This window comes from Paroedura picta, chromosome 2 (genome assembly GCF_049243985.1).
Source record: "Paroedura picta isolate Pp20150507F chromosome 2, Ppicta_v3.0, whole genome shotgun sequence".
Lineage (NCBI taxonomy): Eukaryota > Metazoa > Chordata > Lepidosauria > Squamata > Gekkonidae > Paroedura > Paroedura picta.
Window position 1 is genome coordinate 85,866,524 of NC_135370.1, and position 20,286 is coordinate 85,886,809.

At 40.1% G+C, this 20,286-nt stretch overlaps 1 protein-coding gene across 2 annotated transcripts in view; it reads right to left on the bottom strand.

Moving 5' to 3' along the window:
* Positions 1-373: 373 nt before the first annotated feature.
* The window catches only part of CHID1 (chitinase domain containing 1), a 139,566-nt gene continuing 119,653 nt past the window's right edge, over positions 374-20,286 (bottom strand). For both annotated transcript variants that reach the window (XM_077321434.1, XM_077321435.1), the window contains exons 11-13: positions 5,159-5,239; positions 1,242-1,284; positions 374-607 (exon numbers count right to left, since the gene is read on the bottom strand). In XM_077321434.1, coding sequence (XP_077177549.1) covers positions 509-607; positions 1,242-1,284; positions 5,159-5,239 — 223 coding nt within the window. In that variant the 3' untranslated portion in view covers positions 374-508. The remainder of the gene's footprint in view (positions 608-1,241; positions 1,285-5,158; positions 5,240-20,286) is intronic.

Consider the following 20,286-nt stretch of genomic DNA (forward strand, 5'->3'; position numbering starts at 1 on the left):
CAAAATCTGATACATTATACAGTTACCACAACAAAGTATGCAGTATAAATGAAATCTTATGCTTCATGGTAGCTAATCAGGTTTAAATGTAACTGTAGGGCCTCAAGGTTGCTAGAGTCAATTTATCTCATGTATTCAACACTGCAATCTTATGACCCATTTAATTGAGTCAATATGATTTTCCTCTGAATTGGCACACATGGAATTTGGTTGCATAACTTACACTGAGCTTAGCTACAAATGAATGAAATAAAGAGCACTCACCTTCTCTCACAGTGGTCAACTCTTCGGCTACCTTGTCAGAACACAGGCGTTGGGGGCTCTCCCAGTTTTATAATTATTGATCTCCATGCAGTACACGTAGCACAGTAACTCAGAACCAGGTCTTTATTGAGAAATTTCAAGCCAATTCCATTTAAATTAAAATAGGAACAAAATAATTCTTGCCTGTACTTCTCCCCTCCCCCCATTATCTTCAATGTCAATGAAGAAAAGAACATGTCTTATTTCAGAGCAGGTCATAAAAATAATCCAGCCCTTGGCCCAGCTCCCAGATGGCTATTCCTGTGCCCAGTTCCTTTGCAAGTTCTAACCGTAGTTGTATGGACTGAAAAACAGAAGAGAAATATGATGGATATTTAGTTTTTCTGAATATACACATTGGGAATTCTATAACCACTTGTATAAAGAAACAATAATTTTAACTGTATAATTCAACACAAACTATTAAGGTCAATTGTCCATGATTGGCAGTTAATCATTAAATAACTTGACAGTTCAACCCATGAAAAGAAAGGATATAGTACCATGGTTTGGCACTAGTCTTGGGCTCATCCAGTTCCCCTGCTCTCCACTTTCATACCAAACCATAATTTTCTATTATATTCAAACCATCAGTTTGCAAACCACAGTTTGGACACAGCTTAGAAGTCTGAAGTGAAGGGTCAGCAGAATCCATAATTTGTCAGTTCAGATGTGATCATGAGCAAAGGTTTGCCCGAAAAGACAAAGCATGAGAGGACATAAGGGAATGTATGTGCCTGCTGACAAAAACAACAAACTACAGTTTGGCATTACCAGTGCACCCATGAATCTGACTAATATAATTATACGTATATTTTCAAGGAATTTCATGGGGGTATATTTGGAGAATCATCTCACTCCATTAAATCAAATGGTTGAGTGTAATTTGGTCTCATTAAAATCAAACGGAGCCCTTTTCAAATGAAAATAATGTGTACCTTTAAAGTTGGGTAGAAGGCTGCATGTTTGCCTCCTTTACTTCTGCAAAACACAAAAGAAGAACAGTCACTATTTTTCAAATTAGTTTTTTTTTTCCGGAGAAGCAATACAAAGAATTAGGGATTGTTTGTATAATAAAATAAACAATAAAATAAGTAACAGGGCTTCTGGGGTAAGCCTCTTGCATCAGTGAGCTTTTCAGGGTCTTCCTCTACAAGGTCCCTTATTCTCAGAATAGAGAATGAAGGGGATAAAAATCACCCAATGTCCTCTGTCTCTCTCCTCAGGTCTCTCCACAGCCCAATAGAGAGATCCAAAGCCCTCCCTCCTTGGCTTTGTACTGAACCTCCTTTTAAAGTGCTCAGTGAAGCCTTGCCTATAGGTAAACCTTGTGAGGGTGAGTAGTCCATTGAGATTTTAAGATGGGAGTGTGACTCAATCCAATACTGTGGAATTCCACTGGCCATTTTCTGGACCCGTCGCTAGCTGGCAGGCAGCCTGCTTATTGGGCATAGCTCTTTCAAAGGACTGTGCAACTTTGCCAGAATTCTAATTGCTGCTAGTGTCCTAGGGCCAGCCATACTTTCCCAGAGGGCACTGGCAACCAGGGGTGAGCTTCTTGAACTCAGACGCAGAGACAGCCTCCTCTAATATAAGTAACCTGAAGCTTAAAACAAGTCACAACTAACAAAACTGTGCAACAGTAGTCACATACTATGGTTTATAAGGACAACAATAAAAGAATTTAAAGAAATTAAGAGAAGCCATGTTGGATCAAGACAGTAGCCCATCTAGACCAGCATGTCGTGCCACACAATGGCTACAACTCAGGTGCATCACAAGGGCAACCAGTGGGGCCAGAACTCCAGAAGCCCTCACACTGCTGTCCCCCAAGCACCAAAAATAAAGAACATCAAACAAAGTGTTCCATCTATATCTTATGGATAATAGCCACTGATGGACTTCTGCTCCATATGTTTATCCAAAAGTGTAAAGATCTGTTTGCCTAGCACTTTTGCATTTAGTCTGGAATTCATAGAAACTGGAGACATGCAACATCTCCAGAAGAGACTTCAGCAGGGAAGTATACTTTCTGCTAGATGAGATGAAGTTTACATACATAGTAGCTAAGCCTTTATACAATGGAAGAGGCATTCATTGTATTTTAGGTGCTTAGATTAAACTGTTGTAGCCTGGTGGTCAGCATATCATGAAGTAAAGGAGGCAACAGAAAACAAGTAAAAGGAATCCAGGATATCAGATTTCACTATCTTCTGATGGTCAGTCTGGATTGCTGGAGTTCTGCAAATGGTACTCCACAGGTTTAATTGGCCATCAAAAGCAAAATGTGTGTGGGGAGGGGGGGGCTGTGTGTGTTCTGGATTCAAACAACTGCATTATGGAAGAAGGTATTTTAACTTTCCCCCATGCCATTTCTCTGGTCAGAAATGCTCTCTTTCTCTCCACCAGGTACAGTACGGGTATCTGCCATTTCCTCTAAGCATAGCTTTTTTAAAAAATCTGGAGAGTTAGTATCAATCCAGCAAAATAATTAATCTGTCCTTCCACAGTACCACAGTTCTGATCTGGACTGAGAGTCTTTCAAGGCCAAATCAAAGGACTGGGATTCCAGACACTGAACTTCAATATATTGTATAGTTTGGCCCTATGAAACCAAATGAAAAGAACCACCACTTGTGTCACTATGTTCCTTATCAGCTTCTTGTCTCACTAAACATGCTATGTCAATCAATTCTCACGTATCCCCATATTAAATTGTTTTGGTCTTAAAGGTGCCACTAAATTCAAACTTAATCCTCAGTTGTTATTATCCTTTATTATCTGTATGCTAATTTTCCACTATTCACAGTCCTTACCAATTGGTCTTATTCCAATCCTAGCTGTACTTATGCATCTTGATTCTAATTAGACCTTCCTGGCAACTAATGAAATTTGTTTCAATGTATCTATGGAAGTGTGCATCTACACAGGTTAAGTCTCTTAGTTCTCACTTTTACCATTCACAGGTCTATCAACTATTTTAATCCAATCTTGTCTATACTTGCCACCCAGTTACGCATCTTGACTCTAACTAGTCCTTCCTGTCAATTAACAACACCCCCCTCCCATACATAAGGCTTGAGGAAATCTCTTTCAATGTATCTGACTAAGTGAGCATGCACATGAAAGCTTCTACCTTTTGTTGGTCTTAAAGGTGCCACTGGACTCCAACTTTGTTCTATGTTCCTTAGTTTTACTGTCTGTTGGCATCCAGTACTTGGTTTTATATTTAAAAGTTTTGCTGTAATCTTGTCATTTGTTTCACTGTGGTGCAGGGTGGGGGGAATACATTCTTCTAGCACTAGGCCTCTTCTGCTAAGGCAGGATGCTCTTGCATCAACACAAAAATATCATGCATCAGCAGAAAGCACTGTTTGTTGGAAGAATGTGTCAGTGCCATCAGATGAAGATCGTTGGATCCAATAATTTCCTTGAGTGTCACTACACAAAGAAAAAGATCTGGAATCTCATGTATTTTCCACTAAAATATTAAAATGGGATATTATTTGATTAATTAATTAAAAAAAACATGTATTAGCTGCCTCTCTTTTTTATGGAACTCAAGGCAGCTTGCAATATAAAACCACTGTATATAAGACAATAAAACAAAAATTATACCAATACATTAAAGGTAAAGGTATCCCCTGTGCAAGCACCGAGTCATGTCTGACCCTTGGGGTGACGCCCTCTAGCGTTTTCATGGCAGACTCAATACGGGGTGGTTTGCCAGTGCCTTCCCCAGTCATGACCGTTTACCCCCCAGCAAGCTGGGTACTCATTTTACCGACCTCGGAAGGATGGAAGGCTGAGTCAACCTTGAGCCGGCTGCTGGGATTGAACTCCCAGCCTTATGGGCAAAGCTTTCAGACAGCTGCCTTACCACTCTGCGCCACAAGAGGCTCTACCAATACATTAAAGGGTCACAATTTAAAAATGGCAATTATAAATGCCAATAAAGATAAACTAAATCAGTCAAATGCAATCCTAAATAAAACTAATCTTCATCTGCTGCCTGAAGAGTGACAGTTAAGGGGCCAGGTGAACTTCCCTGGGGAGGATAATCCATGATTAGTTACAAACTTACAATTATTCACATAAGATTGCTATTAAAATCAATGACAATTTCTTAATTGGGCCTTGCTAAATGCACCTTCTCAGGTTAAGGGACCAGCATTTGTCTGTATATCACATACTATGTATCAAAGTTGCAAGAGTCTGCTATTGATTCAATTTCACGGATAATTGCTTTAGGAAGAAGTTACCATAGTTTCCTTGCACTTTGTTACCTTTTTAATCATCTCTGGTTGCTAAACCTATGAGAAAAACAGCGTACTCCCTTACAAACCTACCCGACAGCTACAATCATCTTCCACGTTCCTGCTTTGGGTGCCTCTGCCTACTGAGATCAGAATGGCAGCTCAGGAAAGGCTTTTTTGAGTCATGGCACCAACAACTCTGGAACTTTATCCGCAGGGAGACACACGTGTCCCTTTCTGTTACGTTCTTCCACCTGCAGGTGCGAACTTTATGGTTTTGCCTTGTGCTCCCTCAGTGATTCCTCCTTCCTGTTTTAATTGGTTTTTATGTTTATATATGGGTGTGTATACTGTAGCTTTGGTTTTAATTGTTCTCATTTTTGTTTAATCCTAATGGTTTTTAAGATGTATATTTATGAGTCATGTTTTTAAGTCCTTGGCTGTCGGTGACTCTGATGAGGGCAAAAGGTAAGGGTACAGTTTTTGAAGATAAAAAACAAATAAACCATAAAAACCTGAGGCGCTCTGCCCTGTGAATGTGATAAACATATTCTGAATCCACTGAGACTATTAATAAAGTGGTCAAAGGTACAACTCACTTTTTGTATTCAAAATAATGTTCAGCTATTTGTTCATCCCAGATGAGTTTAGGCTTATACTTCTTCAAAATGTCTATATACCTAAAAACATATAAAACAAAGTTTAAATTTATACTGTAGAATTTCAAAATTTCATTGTAGAGTTTATATAGAAGAAAATAACTTTAATAAATGACAAGTATATCTTCCAGCTGCACATACCACACTATTTTTATAGGTAGCCCTGAAATTCTCCTACTAGCAGTGAATAATTTTGCATGAAATTTAAAATACCCATTTTAAACAGGAATAGCAAACCTTGACCAAATGATTGCACTTTCCTCTTAATTTTATTAGTAATCACTGTGATTTGATATTATCTGGAAGGGGTTTTTCAAAATTCCCTTTACATTTTATTACTAGCAGATCAAGCTTTATTTACATCAACAATGTTCCATTCTTAACTTGCTCTTGAAAACCACATACTATTTGAACATATTTTCATCTCCTTTTTTGAATTCAGCGGTTTGCAATGTATCTCTCTATGAGTCTCCAAACCTTCTCAGTCTGCAGACACGTTTGGGATGCTGATAGAGGATTGTGAAAGCAACCACAAAATGGCTGCCATGGGACACAGAGCCAACCACAAAATGTCAGGGAATGAGGCAATGCTTAACTCTGAAAACAGCTCTTCAGCATTACAGCATTACAGCATTACAGGTCTTTTAAAATTAACATGTCGGTTAAAACCATTTTATTCATGCACACAACATGAGTATATACAAGCTAGCTAAGAACCCCTCATCTACCTGTCTTTATTTTGAAAGTATTTAGCACACCTATGCAAAAGGAAAAATATTTTTCCTGCTACTTAGCTTTAGATGAGCCCTTCTCCTGTAAGTCCAGACATTTTGTGCCTGCACTATTTTTATAAACAATGAGAGTTGATGCTCAAGGGCTGGTCAGAGTTCACTATATGGTGGGTACAGACTGATTCGATAGGAACAAATTATTTTTGTAAAGCTACCAAAATACATATTACCAATATTCAAAATATATTGCTTAAAATAAACATGAACAAAATCTTAAACCACCACAACAAAGACCCACATAATCTTTAGCAACACAAAGACCAACAATAAGCAATGTTGGGTGAAATAAGAATAATCCTAATTTGCATGTAAATCTAAGGAGGACTGCAAGTATATTTCCTTTTTTAGACTGTCCCTTTTCTTCCTCCATCATAATCTGACAAAACAGTGTAAGATTGCCTGCACACAGACACACAATGCCACAAAGCATTCAGCACCATTGTAGCTGTTAGGCTGAGGGAGAAGAACTTTAGACTTACAGACACTCATTCAGGCCAGCCACCAGGTTTTCTCCCAGGGCTGGAGGAAAGAACTTCACTCCTCCTCCTTTGAAGTCAGCCAGTGTGCTTTCATCCTGTGCACTGCTGTTTGGGATGAGGGGGAATGTGGGGAGTGGCTTCACATCCACATTCAAACCAACCAGCTAGTTTTCCTTCCCAGGTAGCTTCCCAGGTAGCAGCAGCAATGGTGCGCGAACAAGACAATGCCAGCAGGTTTGAATGGGAATTACTTTGCTATTCCCACAAGGCTAGACAGTTTACTTTTGTCTTGTGCTGCAATATTAATGCTGCGGAAAAGAGCCAGCTGTCTTGTTGGGGGGGGCTTTCCCCCCTTCTACTGTTGAGGTCGGTCAACTGGCTTTTTCTGGTGCTTTGCCTTCAACCCCAGCCTGAATGGGTGGGAAGGGAAAAAGATGACCAAGGCTTGGGGCAGTTACATTCAGAAGTGCCACGACTGCCAAAGCAATTGTTTTTCATGTGCAAAGCCAATCAGAATAGGGTTGCCAGCTGGAGTTTTGGGGGGTGGAGCCTGAGGAGGATGAGATTTGAGAAGGTGAGGGACTTTAATTCCATAGTCAACTTTCCAAAGCAGTCATTTTTTAAATCTCTTTTGCCTGAAGATCAGCTGTAGTCCCAGGAGATCTCCAGCCACTATCCAGAGGTGGGCAACTCTAAATCAGAACTTCCATGGCCAATCTGAAGCCCTGATAAGCACAAGTCACATCTGTTCTCATCTACTTCCTGACAATCCTCAGTGGGCACTAGAAAACATATGTGTTGGAGACCCCTGATGTGCACAGCCAGTCCAGCTTTGGTAAGCCTTCTTTCTTTTCAAGTACTTCACTTTGTGGTTCTTCTTTTCTTTAGTAATAGTTTTTTTTAAAAATATTTTTAACAATAATTCAAAAAAGTTACAAAGAGTTACAGAAATAAAAAGTTTTACAAATATTTCAGATATTCATCTCAATGTTTTTGAAAGTCTTCTGGCGGTCTGTGGTTAACCAGATGTTAGTTTAGCCATTATCGCTAATTCTCTAAGTTTCGTGCTCCATGAGTCCATGTGGGGAGCCTGCTGTTACTTCCAGCTGGTAGAGATTATGAGTCTTGCTGTTGTTGCATGAAAAAAGAATTCAGCACCCTGTTTGGGGATACCTGTGGGTATAATGCTTAACAACATGTGATTTGGGTGTAATGCAAACTTACACTTAAACACAGTTTGCAATTTATCGTGAACTTTTATCCAAAACTTTTTATCATTTTACAATTCTACTACATATGGGGAAAAGAGCCAATAGCATCTTGACATTTCCAGCATTTACCATCAGTTTGTTTGGACATTTTGCTAATAACCTTATACTAATTTTCATGAAGTACTTGGTATTTCCTCAGTTTCACATTTTCACACCATAGTTGTTTCCATTCCTCCATATTAATAGTCACACTAAGGTTTTGCATCCAGTTTAGCATGTAAGTTTTCACTTGTTCGGACTCAGTTTCGTATTTGAGCAAATGTTTATAAATTTCTGACCAAAAGATGGTTTGTTATTTATCAACTTTTCAAATTGTTATTTATCAACTTTTCAAATTCAGTTCACTCTCTCAAGATTCCTCAGGATTACTTTAATTCTTCTTTCATTTTAGATGTCCACTGCATCTATCTGCTCATTTTTCTTCTTGTTGTATCTGCTGCCAACTTTTCATTTTCCGCTCGTTATCTACCAGATTTTGAATAGCAGAAAATCGGTAATCTTACTTCTTGTTATCCTTTCAATTATTATTTTTAATGGTGAAGCTTTTGGAATAATCCTTCCTCTATACTTTCCCTATATCTTCAGAAAGCTGGTTCTTCATTATTTGATGCCATCCGGAATCTGGATTTTTTTTTTTTTTTTGCCGACCATAATAAGTTGTGCAAATTTTGAATAGAACCAATTTCTTCAACTTTCAAGCTTCTTTTCAGTGGGTCTTTGATCCAATCTGTTACCCATGTTAAAACTGCTGTGTGGCAATAAAGCTTAATGTTAGGAAAACCTAACCCACCTCTCTTCTTATCATCTGGCAATATTTTAAATGCCTTTTCTTTCATATCAACTGGTAATGTTTGAAATGAAAAATTTAATCTTAGTAACACATTCATTTTTATTACTGCTATTCCCGCAGACCAAGAAAAATTAAACTTTGACCAATAGTTCAGGTCTTTGACAGTTTTTTGCCAAGTAATATCATAATTATTTTGACCCATATGTTCAAATCCTTATCTATGTAAACTCCACGTTATTTAACCTTATTAGGATTAATTTCACATCCTGAGGTGCCTGCAATCTTGTTAGCTCCTCAACTTGTCCTTCCTTATATAATAATTTTAGTCTTCTTTTTGTTTATTTTACAACCAGACTAGAAATTAAGCCCGCTGTATGGAAAATACAGTGGGCGCTAGTGGCAGTGGGTGGGCACGGGAGGCCACCCCGGGGGCTGAGGTAGGGAGGGAAGGAAGCAAGGAAAGGAGGGAGAAAGGGGAAAAGAGAGAGAGAGAGAAAGTAAGAGAGATTTCAGGGGAGAAAGGAGAGTAAGTAGGAAGGCAGGCAGGCAGGCGGAGTGTAACAGAGGCTAGATAGCCATCTGACAGAGAGGCTGATTCTGTGAAGGCAAAGGGGTGGCAGGTTACAGTGGATGAGCGATTGGGATGTGTGTCCTGCATAATGCAGGGGGTTGGACTAGATGACCCATAAGACACTTCCAACTCTATTATTCTGTGATTCTATGATTCTAGACAAACCTAAACAGAACTCAACCGAAACCACTCTCTGGCAGTCTATAAAACAACCTCTCACCCTCCAATACTGACTCTGATTCTTTTTTATTTTGGCCAGCCTATTTTCCAGCTCAATATTAGAAAATTAACTTCTCAGTCATTTATTCTGATAAATAGATTGAATTCTTATAGAGAAAATGTTGGTCAATTAAATATATGGCAATTGTATACACAGCTGGTATGTTACAACCCACCCATAATATTCATATGCCATAATTTACCTATGAGTTAATTAAATCTTTGATTGAAAGAAATTGCATATTTCATAGTAGCTACATTATTTATTTATTTATTTTCACCTATCATATTAAATTATTATTGGATCTTAAAGCAGGAGTGGCAATATGAGCTGCTTTATTACAACGCTGACAGAATCCTACCATCACAGAAAGAGACTGAAAGGCCAGTTCCTATGAAAGCAACACCATCTATCCACTGATTGCACAGACACAATGCTTATCCATTGTTGTTCCTCTATATATTTATGAAACAGCCTAGGACGTGGGACGTGTCCGGCTGTCCAAGTTGGAATAGGGCCAATCAGGGTGCAGCCAGCTTTGCGCTGATTGGCCCTGCCGTCCCTTGACTCTAGCTTCTTTGCTCTCAGATGCGCCTCAGTGCCTGGAGCCAGCAGCAGGTAAGGAGAGAGGCCGTGGGCAACAGATTGTGGTGGAGGGCCTCCTAATGACAGCCTCTTGGCCTGCTAGGCTGGGCCTGCTGACGAGGGCCTCCCGGCTAAGGAGCTGACTAGCTGACTGCTAAGGAGCTCTGTACCAGCCCTGCTAACGAGCTGCCCAGCCCCCACCTGCCCCACTTGATCTGGCTGTGAGCTGCCGCCCAAGGCCACCTTAAGCTGCCTGGCTGGGGTCCAGGGGCAGGGACCCTTTCAAGGCCCGTTCTTAGGAATGGGCTTTGAAGCTAGTACATAAATAAAATGATTATTACCAGTCTGAAGAACAGGCCTTTTCTCATCATACTCTGTAACTTCCTTTTCTTTCCATATCCTCCATTTAATGCATAACATTCAGTTTGAAACTTTTGGTAAACTCAAAAGCTTGTTGGCTAATTTGTGATGTTTTAGTGAGTTCTAATTGGGGTTGGGCGCTTCGGCACCCAAAGCAGCTGTTTGCACCAGCCACGGAGAGGAGGGGAGGCGTAGGTGTTAGCTGCATGTGTGAGCCCGCCGGCACACTGATGCCCGCACCTCCCCTCCCCTCCCCCCGCAGTGCGGCGCTGGCTGCAGCAGGAGCAAACAGCTACTTCAGGCGCCAAAGCAGAGTCCTCTGCTGATAATTTTGGCTACGAAGATGTTGCCTCTTCTTAATCAGAAACCCTTGCATATTCCACATCTGCTTTCAGAATTCAATTCTAGAGTGATGCAGAAAAAAAAGAATACCAAGAGTTGGTTTTTATACCCTGCTTTTCATTACCTGAAGGAGTCTCAAAGTAGCTTACAATCATCTTCCCTTCCTCTCCCCACAACAGACACCCTATGAGGTACGTAGGACTGAGTGAGCTCAAATAGAACAGCTCTGTGAGAATAGTACTATCAGGATTGTGACTAGCCCAAGGTCACCCAACTGGATGCATGTGGAAGAGTGGGGAATCAAATCTGATTTGTTAGATTAAAGGCTGTCGCTCTTAACCACTGTATCACCCTAGCTCTCAAAGTGAATGATAACTCTGTCCAGGCAACTAATAGGAAAAAGTCGGCTTGAACGTAGAGAACAGGTCCTTCTGAGTACACTCCAAGCACCTTGGAGTAGTAGTTGAAGTTTTTATTAGATTTTGGTATGAAAGTGCTTTGATATGATTATGGTCATGCCTGCATTCCATTGCCTCTGTAAAAACTTGTTACTACCAAGACCTGACTTATTCACAATAGCTCTATGATCTTTCATCAAATTAGCCAACTCCTGACAAAAGGCATTCCTATTCCAGAATTCCAAAGGTAGCCACAGCTTCAAAAAAAGATGGAGGTTTCTGCTGTAGATCCACAGAAGAATACTAACTCAGCCCAACTCAAAAAGTAGTACACCATTTTCTAGATTTAACCAAGAAAGCAAATATTCACAAGATAAAACATCTATCACAGCTACTGTTTGTGCAAGAACAACTTTGGGACAAGAAAAATATTGTGCTTTATCAAGATCAAGAATGGTACATATTTTAAACTGTACATTTTGGATGAGCTCCTTTAACCTACTGATCCCAAACCATTTCTTTCCCTAAAGCAAGGGCCAGCTCATGAGGGAAGCCTATGGAAATGATGTCACAGTGCAAAGACATTGGGATAGATTCTACAGATGTCCCTGCTGGCAGTATCTTTCCTGCATTTTCTTCTTGCCACATTGCTTATGAATGAGGAAAGGCACTGCGCAAATTTAAATAAAAGAGAGTAAGAAACCACAACATACCCATATTGCAAAAATAGACACACTATGCAAAGTAGATGTACATGGAATTGCTGGTAGTGTGGGGAGTACCGCCAGCAGTCAAGTTTAACATTGTGATATGCATATAATTTATCATGCATATATGTGTAGTTTTGTACTCTGCTTTCCACAGTGGGTAGGTGTGAGCTCACTTTGACGTGTAATTGCTTACCATACGCATCTATGAAGGTGATAATGTTTCAGAGGAAAACTGTTCAGATTGGCTATTTCCTTGTTAATTACTGCTACTGTGCATCACCATGCACAATGTTGCCCAGCTTAACTGAATAATTCAGGAGATTAAATAAAACAAAAACAAAATATTACTACCAACATGGTGTAATTATACTAGAATATAATCTCCCAAAAGATTCACTGCTGATGTCCAGGTGATGTGCAGTGTACATCCTTCTGAACAAAGCTCTTAGCAGTAACTATTTTTACAGTAATGAAAATTAAATTGCTAAATGTGATTTTTATGGTTGATATATTTGCATATTGCCATTTTTGTTGTTGCTTTATTTGTGTTTTAGTTTCTTTATATATTTTACATGAGTATAATTTAATTTTAAATATTGTAATTTTACAAATATTATAAAAAAGAATTTCATGGGGTGAAAGGGTAGGGTCAAGCATTATATATTAACAAACAAAGCACTTAAAGTTTTACTGCTGATGCTAAGGAGCATTTAAACTTTAATTCAAGTAGCCACCATATGCAATATAATCCTAAACACAGTTACAGTGTTCTAAATTCATCTAACCTGCTGGGCTTAGAAGGGTGTAACTCCGTTTAGGATTGCACTGTAAATTAAAGTGATATGCAGGGGCACTATAAGCAAACATGCATAAACTCTTCTCATCAGTCTAAATTTTAGCTTGTTATTTGTAAATTTAAATTTAAAAGTCTGTTGTCAGAGAGGGGCAGCCAATAAATCTTAATAATAATGATAATACTAAATCTGCCTTCACAAAATCTCGAGCCCTTTTTAAACTTACAATTTTGTCTGCTGGTTTAGCTGTGAGATTGCTTCCAAAATAACTCATCCTAATGCACATATGCTGTTTCTTACACATGCATTTCCCTCTTTTCCAAGGACAAGAGCTTTCCAAACCATTGAGGTCAGTTCAGATGGCCCTTTCTGGATCACAGCCACAAGTCCTCTCTATCACCCACCATGTGACAATAACAAGAAAGTAACTTGTATTTTCCTCTAAAAATAACTGCCCAGCTTATTTAGTAAATTAAAGCTAGAACAGAATTGTCAGCTTTCCGTTAATGGCACATTTATGTTCAAAATTAGTAAACATACAAATAAATTAATGAAATGCGCTCATTGTTTTCAAACAAATAAAATCTTTTCCTAGGAAAATTAACAGATTAAAAAATCTGTTATTTGTAAACAATATCTTTTTGATGTTAACAGAAAAAATGCACGTATTTGTTTTTTTTTCTTTTCTAAAGGTTATTTTTGTGTAGCTATAAGGTAAATAACTTTCCTTTTACTTTAATTATTTGTGAAAATTGTCAATTAAATGCCTTGTCATCTACGTTTCCCTGTCTTTTTAATTCAGGCTTGTTTTTCTTTGTTGACTGTAACCTATGACTGAACTTTCTTTTCCGTCTAAAGTAGAAGGCAATCTTCTTCTAGTATTTGCTCAGCTAGCCATTTTTCTCTTCAGTTTATCCAATCTAAAGACTTGACAGGTCACTTTTTACAGCAGGTCTCATTTTGACAGTTTGGTCTACCTTGACAGAGTGGGACCTTGGCATAAGACACACACACACACACACAAACACCACCCACCACAGCCTATGTACGCTCTGAATGTCTTTGTCTACAGCAATACATAGAAGACACCTTTCTTGTCAGAAAGCTGCCTATTTCTGCCTAGGCAGAAATAGGCAGCTTTTTCCTTTCTATGAAGACCAGGATGGGATGATGTTAGCTCCTGAATTCCTGCCTGTCTTATTATTACTGTTAGTGATCCTGCTGAAAACCAATGGCAATTGGCCTCATTTCCCCTCCAAACCATGCTTTCCTTACTATGCATTTGCATTTTATTTCCTGCACCTTGAATGGTTTTCAAATTCATTTTATAGTCAAGGGGACCATGAAAGATCGGTAGTATTTTTTTAAGAGACTGTCTGTTTAAACAATTTAAAAGCAAAATAAATCCATGTTATCATCCCTGCTCAGCGTTTAACACTGTCTGACGTTTTTGATACAGGGAAAGGGGGAACTGGGTTAGCCTGCATTAGCAAAAGGAAACAAAATCCAGAAACATCTTAAAGACTAACAGCGTTTATTTCAAAATGAGCATTTCTGGGTCATAGTACACTTCTTTTGATAGGAAAATTGTCCTGAGAAACATTATGGGAAAGATCACAGGGGAGTTGGCATGAATCATATAATGCGTCTATAAAGTATATATCTTTCCCAAATGATTTATTTGCAGCTTAGTGTAAAGGAGAGATCCATGAACAACAGGATCTCATTCAGTACACCATACTTAGGAAGAGTCTTCATTATCTTTGTGAGAAGAAGTTGTATTTAGTTTCCTTCTCAGTTAGGGATGATGTAAATAGGCAACAGCATGTGATGGTAAAGAAGGCCTATCTCATCAGGCAGAAAGAGATGCCAATTTTGAATTCTCAAATAAAAAAAAAAGAAAAACCTCACCCCAAGCAAAAATGTTGGGAGAAAAGTTCTTACTTGCCTTGTTCTCCGTAATGGTTGTTTTCTATTTGTTGAATATTCTTTTACAATAGGTAATACTGAAAAATCTGACTCCCACTCAAAATGGTAACATTCATCTGTCGTCAATTGTCCCTAAGCACCAAGCTTGGTGTAGTGGTTAGTAGTGCGGACTTCTAATCTGGTGAGCCAGGTTTGATTCCCCGTTCCCTTACATGAAGCCAGTTGGGTGACCTTGCGCTCAACACATCTGTAACCGCTCCACAGAGTGGTATAAATAAAACGCTAAGGGGTGGGGGGTGGGCGCTGGCAACAATTGGGGGGCAACGATTGGCCCCTGGCCCCAGACTGACAAGAGGAGGGCCCAATCGGGAGGTGCTTTGCCCCTCCACTAACCAGTACGGGGCCAGGAGCCCAATCTGCAGCCACGCACAGCGCGGCTGCTGATTGGCCCCTTACCCCAAGACTGACCAGTTGGGAGGTGCAAAGTGCCTCCCAACCAGCCCACCCCCCCACATGGCCCACCTTCGCCCCACGACAGCCATTCCAGTGCTGGCCACCAAGAGGCAAGGTAGGCCACAGGCCCCGGGAAGATGGCCCTGGAGGGGGGGAGAGGCCTTTGAGGCCTGCAAAGCCTGGAGTTCGGGGTGCTGGGGAGCCCTTCACAGGCGCCCGGGGAGCGCGGCCGCTGGCTCTTAGAGCCAACGGCCATGCTCTCCGGATGCCTGCGAAGGCCTGGAGCGAGGGGGGGCTGGGGAGGGAGCCCTCACAGCTCCCTCCACCCCACACCCACACCCACACCGTGGTCCCTTTCCCCCTCCTGCCCCCTCTTTCACTTTCTCTCCCTCTCCCTTGATCTCCCTTTCTCTACTCCTGCCTGCCTGCCTACCTTCCCTCCTTCCTTCCCTCCCTCCCAGGGCAGGCCCTCCCGCACCCACCCACTGCCCGCTAGTGCCCGCTGTATTTTTCTTACTGCGGGCTTAATTTCTAGTCACTAATAAAGCTGTTCAGACCGAGCAGTAATATCAGGGCTCTCTCAGCCTCACCTACCTCACAGGGTGTCTGCTGTAGGGAGAGGAAAGGGAAGGCGAATGTAAGCTGCTTTGAGACTCCTTCAGGTAGAGAAAAGTGGCATATAAGAACCAACTCTTCTTCAAGGATTCCCATGGCCTGCTTTCACTGCAAGGATCATATATGCACAGATATAGAGGGATCAGGTGTTTTTCCACAGATCCCTAGAAAGAACATGCCTTGGACTCACTTGTGGGAGCACTGCATGTTCCCAGACTTGTGGCAACCTGACAGCTTAGTAACAGGGTTTGTCCAGAATATTCTAGGCATATTCCCAAAACTCTCCAGGCTTAGATGTGGCCCTGTCATTTTTTTTTAAAGCAATGACCACCTTTACCCTACCTGGCCTGGATAGCCCAGTCCCATCAGATCTCAAAAGACTTACAATGCAAGTCAATGGTAAATACCCGCTTCCCTGCCTTTCCCGGGGCCTGGTGGGGAGGGGGTGTAAGAGCACAAATATGTCATATGAACAATAACTGCAGGATTAGATTTTAAAAAATTGACTGTGAGCACAAATCTTGACCTAGGATACACTAACACAATTAATGAATCTACACAGAGTTCACTGTAATATATTTGAGTGCCCCTAACAACACAGGCATGACTTATAAAAAGATGTCAGACAACAGGCTTCAGTTTGTACTCTCTCTGTGAGCAAATGGCATATGGTAGAAGCAGGAGGAAGGAGAGCATCTGGCAAGAATAGCTGGGTGATGCCATTTCTCTTGGTGAAAATCCAGAGCTTAGCACAGACCCTCCTGACTCCCCAAGCTAGGATTCCAATAAAAATTAATCAACTCATGAAATGAAACTTGTCAAGAGTGCAGCAAACCAGTTAAATGGGACCTGAGAGGTCTGTGTATTCTCTAGTTTCTGACCTAATTTCAGAACAGTTCTACAAGACTATTAAAAACAATTCATAAAGAAAAAGAAAAAATTAAAAGTTTAAGTGAATTTTAATGTCCTTACTAAATAATATTGATATCTTTTATGTATTCAATAGTGTGCTAACATTGTCATTTGTTTTAAAAATATTTTAGTTATATGTGGTCCATATATTTAAGTGACTTGTAATATATTGATGAATAAGTTATAATAGGTTACTATGATTAATGTACTGCTTGCATACCGATGTTACTGCCTAGGTTCATCTGCTTGCTGCTCTAATTAGGAACTATAGGGCTTAGGGTAGTTAAGTGTGCCTCTGAGAATGGGTGTTTTGACTATACAGCATTCGTTCCAATGGCATGGACACTGGGATCTGCATTCCAATTCAGATCAGTGAATGAGTGTTTGTACATTCAACTAAATGTGTTCTTCTTTGAAGGCAACATAGATAGACCACCTTCCTTCCTGAAGTTAAAAGGATCCCATGGAACAGGCGACTTAAGCTCAGAGAGCAAATTCCTTCACTATATAGGCTTGTTCCTGGCCTATTCTCTCATTACCAACATGAGAGCAGAACACATGTCTATACATGGGATAGTCCCTATACAAATGGAGAGTGGGTATTCTTGGACAAGACAAGTAGGAAGAATACAGAAACAATAGGCAGAAATCATAGTAATAGTTCCTTATTGGCCAGGGTGCCCATGGTTTTCAATGGTAGTTCAACTATCAACATAGGGACTACTTTGCTTGCCAATAACTTGAGAATTGCTGAGACAAGTACTAGTTTGGCACATAGACCCAGACTGGTTCAATCTCCACATGGAGATTGAGTGGCAGCACTTGAGGAAACTGAGTTACAGTGAAGAGGTAACCAATATCATTTTGTCATCCTGAAAGTCAACCAAAAACAGGGTACACAATTACTTGTGGAAGGTGCTTGTGAGATGATGCAAGCACAAGACAATTAATTATCTGTTGCCTCAGATAAAGGATGTCCTGGACGCCACACTTCAGTGGCAGACCCACTGCGATTGGAGCATCCACAATAAACCGAGGTCCAAAGCTCTGCCCTCCATCATGCTCCTTTACTCTAGATGGAATGCTGACAAGCTGTCCTTAAAATGGTCACCATTAGTGATTTTAGACATGAGGGAGCTTTTAACAGCTTCTCAGACTGGAGCCTGATATGCACCAGTAGAAAAGAAGGGGGAGAGGTTAAAGGTAGAAAGAAGTGAGGAGAGAGAAAAATTAGAGCCGAAATAGCCAAGAAGGAGAATTAACCATCTTATTATACAGAAAGGCCTGCTTGCTATCTGATCTCACTGCTTTCCTGTCTGACACAGGAAATGAACTAAGATTGGATGACTCCAAAGGTGGCGCACAGGAGGTGCTCTGGGCCCAAGCAATGCACCTGGGTTGGCTACAGCCTCCAGAGCACCCTGCAGCAGCTCAACAAGAGGTGCGGCAGATGTGGGCATGACAAATGCTGGTTACTCCATACATTGCACTAGTTCTGCTGAGCTTGCAGAAATGCTCACTGCCACCTTCAGTTTGTGCAGAGATTCTATTGCTTGACCTTAGTTCTGTAGGGTTTATACTGCCACAGTGGCACTAATTCTGCTGGGCCCACAAAAATCCCCCACTCCTTTAGTCTCTATGGCAAAGATTGTCTGGAACTTTGATTCAGTTCTGCTGGGCTTCTATTGCCCTTGCTCGCCCCTCTCTATTGAAAACTCTGACCCCATAAACCCAATCTTCATCAAACTTGGAAGGCAGGTAGAGGTGAGTTAGCTGGAGATTCCTGGCAAGTTAGGAATCTAGATCTAGATAACAGCATATCACATCACAAATTTTGGCAGCTAAAAATTCATGATGGTATATGGTTCATGAACCAAACTGGATTTTTACAGTTTGTTCCAATCCCTACATAGAACAGCATATCAGAGAATAGCCACATGTTTTTCTTGTATAGCCCACCTCTAGAGCAAGCTGTTCTCCTTAAGCAAGGAACTCCCATTTAATTTGCTGGCTAAAGAAAAGGACTATGTATGCTTACACAACCAATTTGATTTTGTTCAGAAAGGAGAGTTTTTAAAAAGTCAATGGGGATCTAAGAGGCAACATTATACTTTTCCATCTTATTGACAGGAAGCATGATTCAGTTCTAATGGAAGTCCTGGCTTTTTTCTTTTCAGTGTGTCCAAAATTGTAATGCTTTCTTTCATCATCAGCTACAATTAAGTACCAATAATTATATTACAAGGTGGGTTACCCAGACACTTACCATAATGGTAGTTGGCTCCAGTTAGAACATATGGAATAAAAACCTCACATATCTCTACAGAGCCATTTGAAAATAACAAATATATTGCCAATTATCTTTTTCTAATCTGTCACTAAAGCTATTTTGGCAGATATGTTTTTGAAAAGTACTGCAAAAATCAGAATCTCTAAAGCCAGAAAACTAGCATGGCCCAATGTAAGAGCATTGATTTCCTTTTAAAACCTGGGTCTTGGAAGAGTTTGTTTACAATTCAGTGTTACAAACAGAAGCAGTGAAAAATACAACTGCATCATCTGAATCACTGTATATTCTTCCATTCATAGAAAAGGCTATTCTAACTGTACTTACCATATAATTTAAGGGGGAAGGAGTGAGGAATTGAAAGGACTCAGAAACAAAGTTACACAACTGTAACAATTGTTAATTGAAGTCTTCTGTGCAGACACACATTGGGACTGTGCTTGCACAGGACAACTGTGGACGTTTATTTTCTAGTTTAAAATGCCATATTGGGGCACCCAACCCCCTTCAGAGCCACCTCATGCATGGCTTTTCCTGACAATTGTGTCATGTGCACCACCTTCCCAATGTCTGCTTCTTTTTTTGTCTGTAGGTCACAACAGTTCACAAATGTGTCCTCTGTTGATCATGTCACAGCCTTACAAATGTCAAGGAGTGGAACTGTCTAGAGTTTTTTTGGATACGTAAACCTTGGGGAATCTTCCCCTTTATAATAGTCAAAGAGGAACGTTGCATGTAGCTCTAATTGAATATGCTTTTTCCAAAGGAAAGAGAGATGTTTTCAATCTGGATCTCCTGATATTGAAATATTAGCTAAAATGTTCATAAAATATGGTCCCTATCTAAGCAAACCTATCATCTAGATATGCCATGGCTCCCCAGAAAACTCAGCACAAGAGAGGAGGGGTACACTCAGAAACAAGAAAAAAAAGGGGGGACTATCAGGTCCCAGTGTGTATCCTAAAGAACAAAGGAATCATAACTGTTTATCTAAAATAAGAATTGCAGAATGTAACCCACACACTTTCACTTTTTAAAGGACCAAAAACATAATATATTCTGGCTTTCTGGAATATAATCCTGTATCAGGTGTCTCAAGATATGGCCATGTTCAGGCTGCACTGTCATGTGGCATAGGAGCATAAAGATTTTTACTTGGATAAAATATCTTTTTCTAGATCACTGCCTTACTTCTCCAATTATAAAACAAAGGAAGCTGTTATATTTTGCAAAAGTCAATAAATATATGTAGGCATGGCCCCAAGATCAATTAAAACTCGGATTATGAAACACCGTTCAAGGATAAAAACAAGGTTTTGGAAGCTCCATTAGTATCTCACTGAAAATGATCTTTGTTTTTTGTTAATCCATACCTTCACATAACATCCTTTTACATTTTCTGACCCCAGAAGAACCCTACTTCAACTAGAAGGCAAATACATGCATTTATTAGATGCACTTTCTCCAAAATGAAGTCAAATTTTAATTTGTTTCTTAAAGAATATTTTTGAAATTGACATCAGCCAACACTTTTTTCCTGTAATGCTGGCTGCTAATTCTT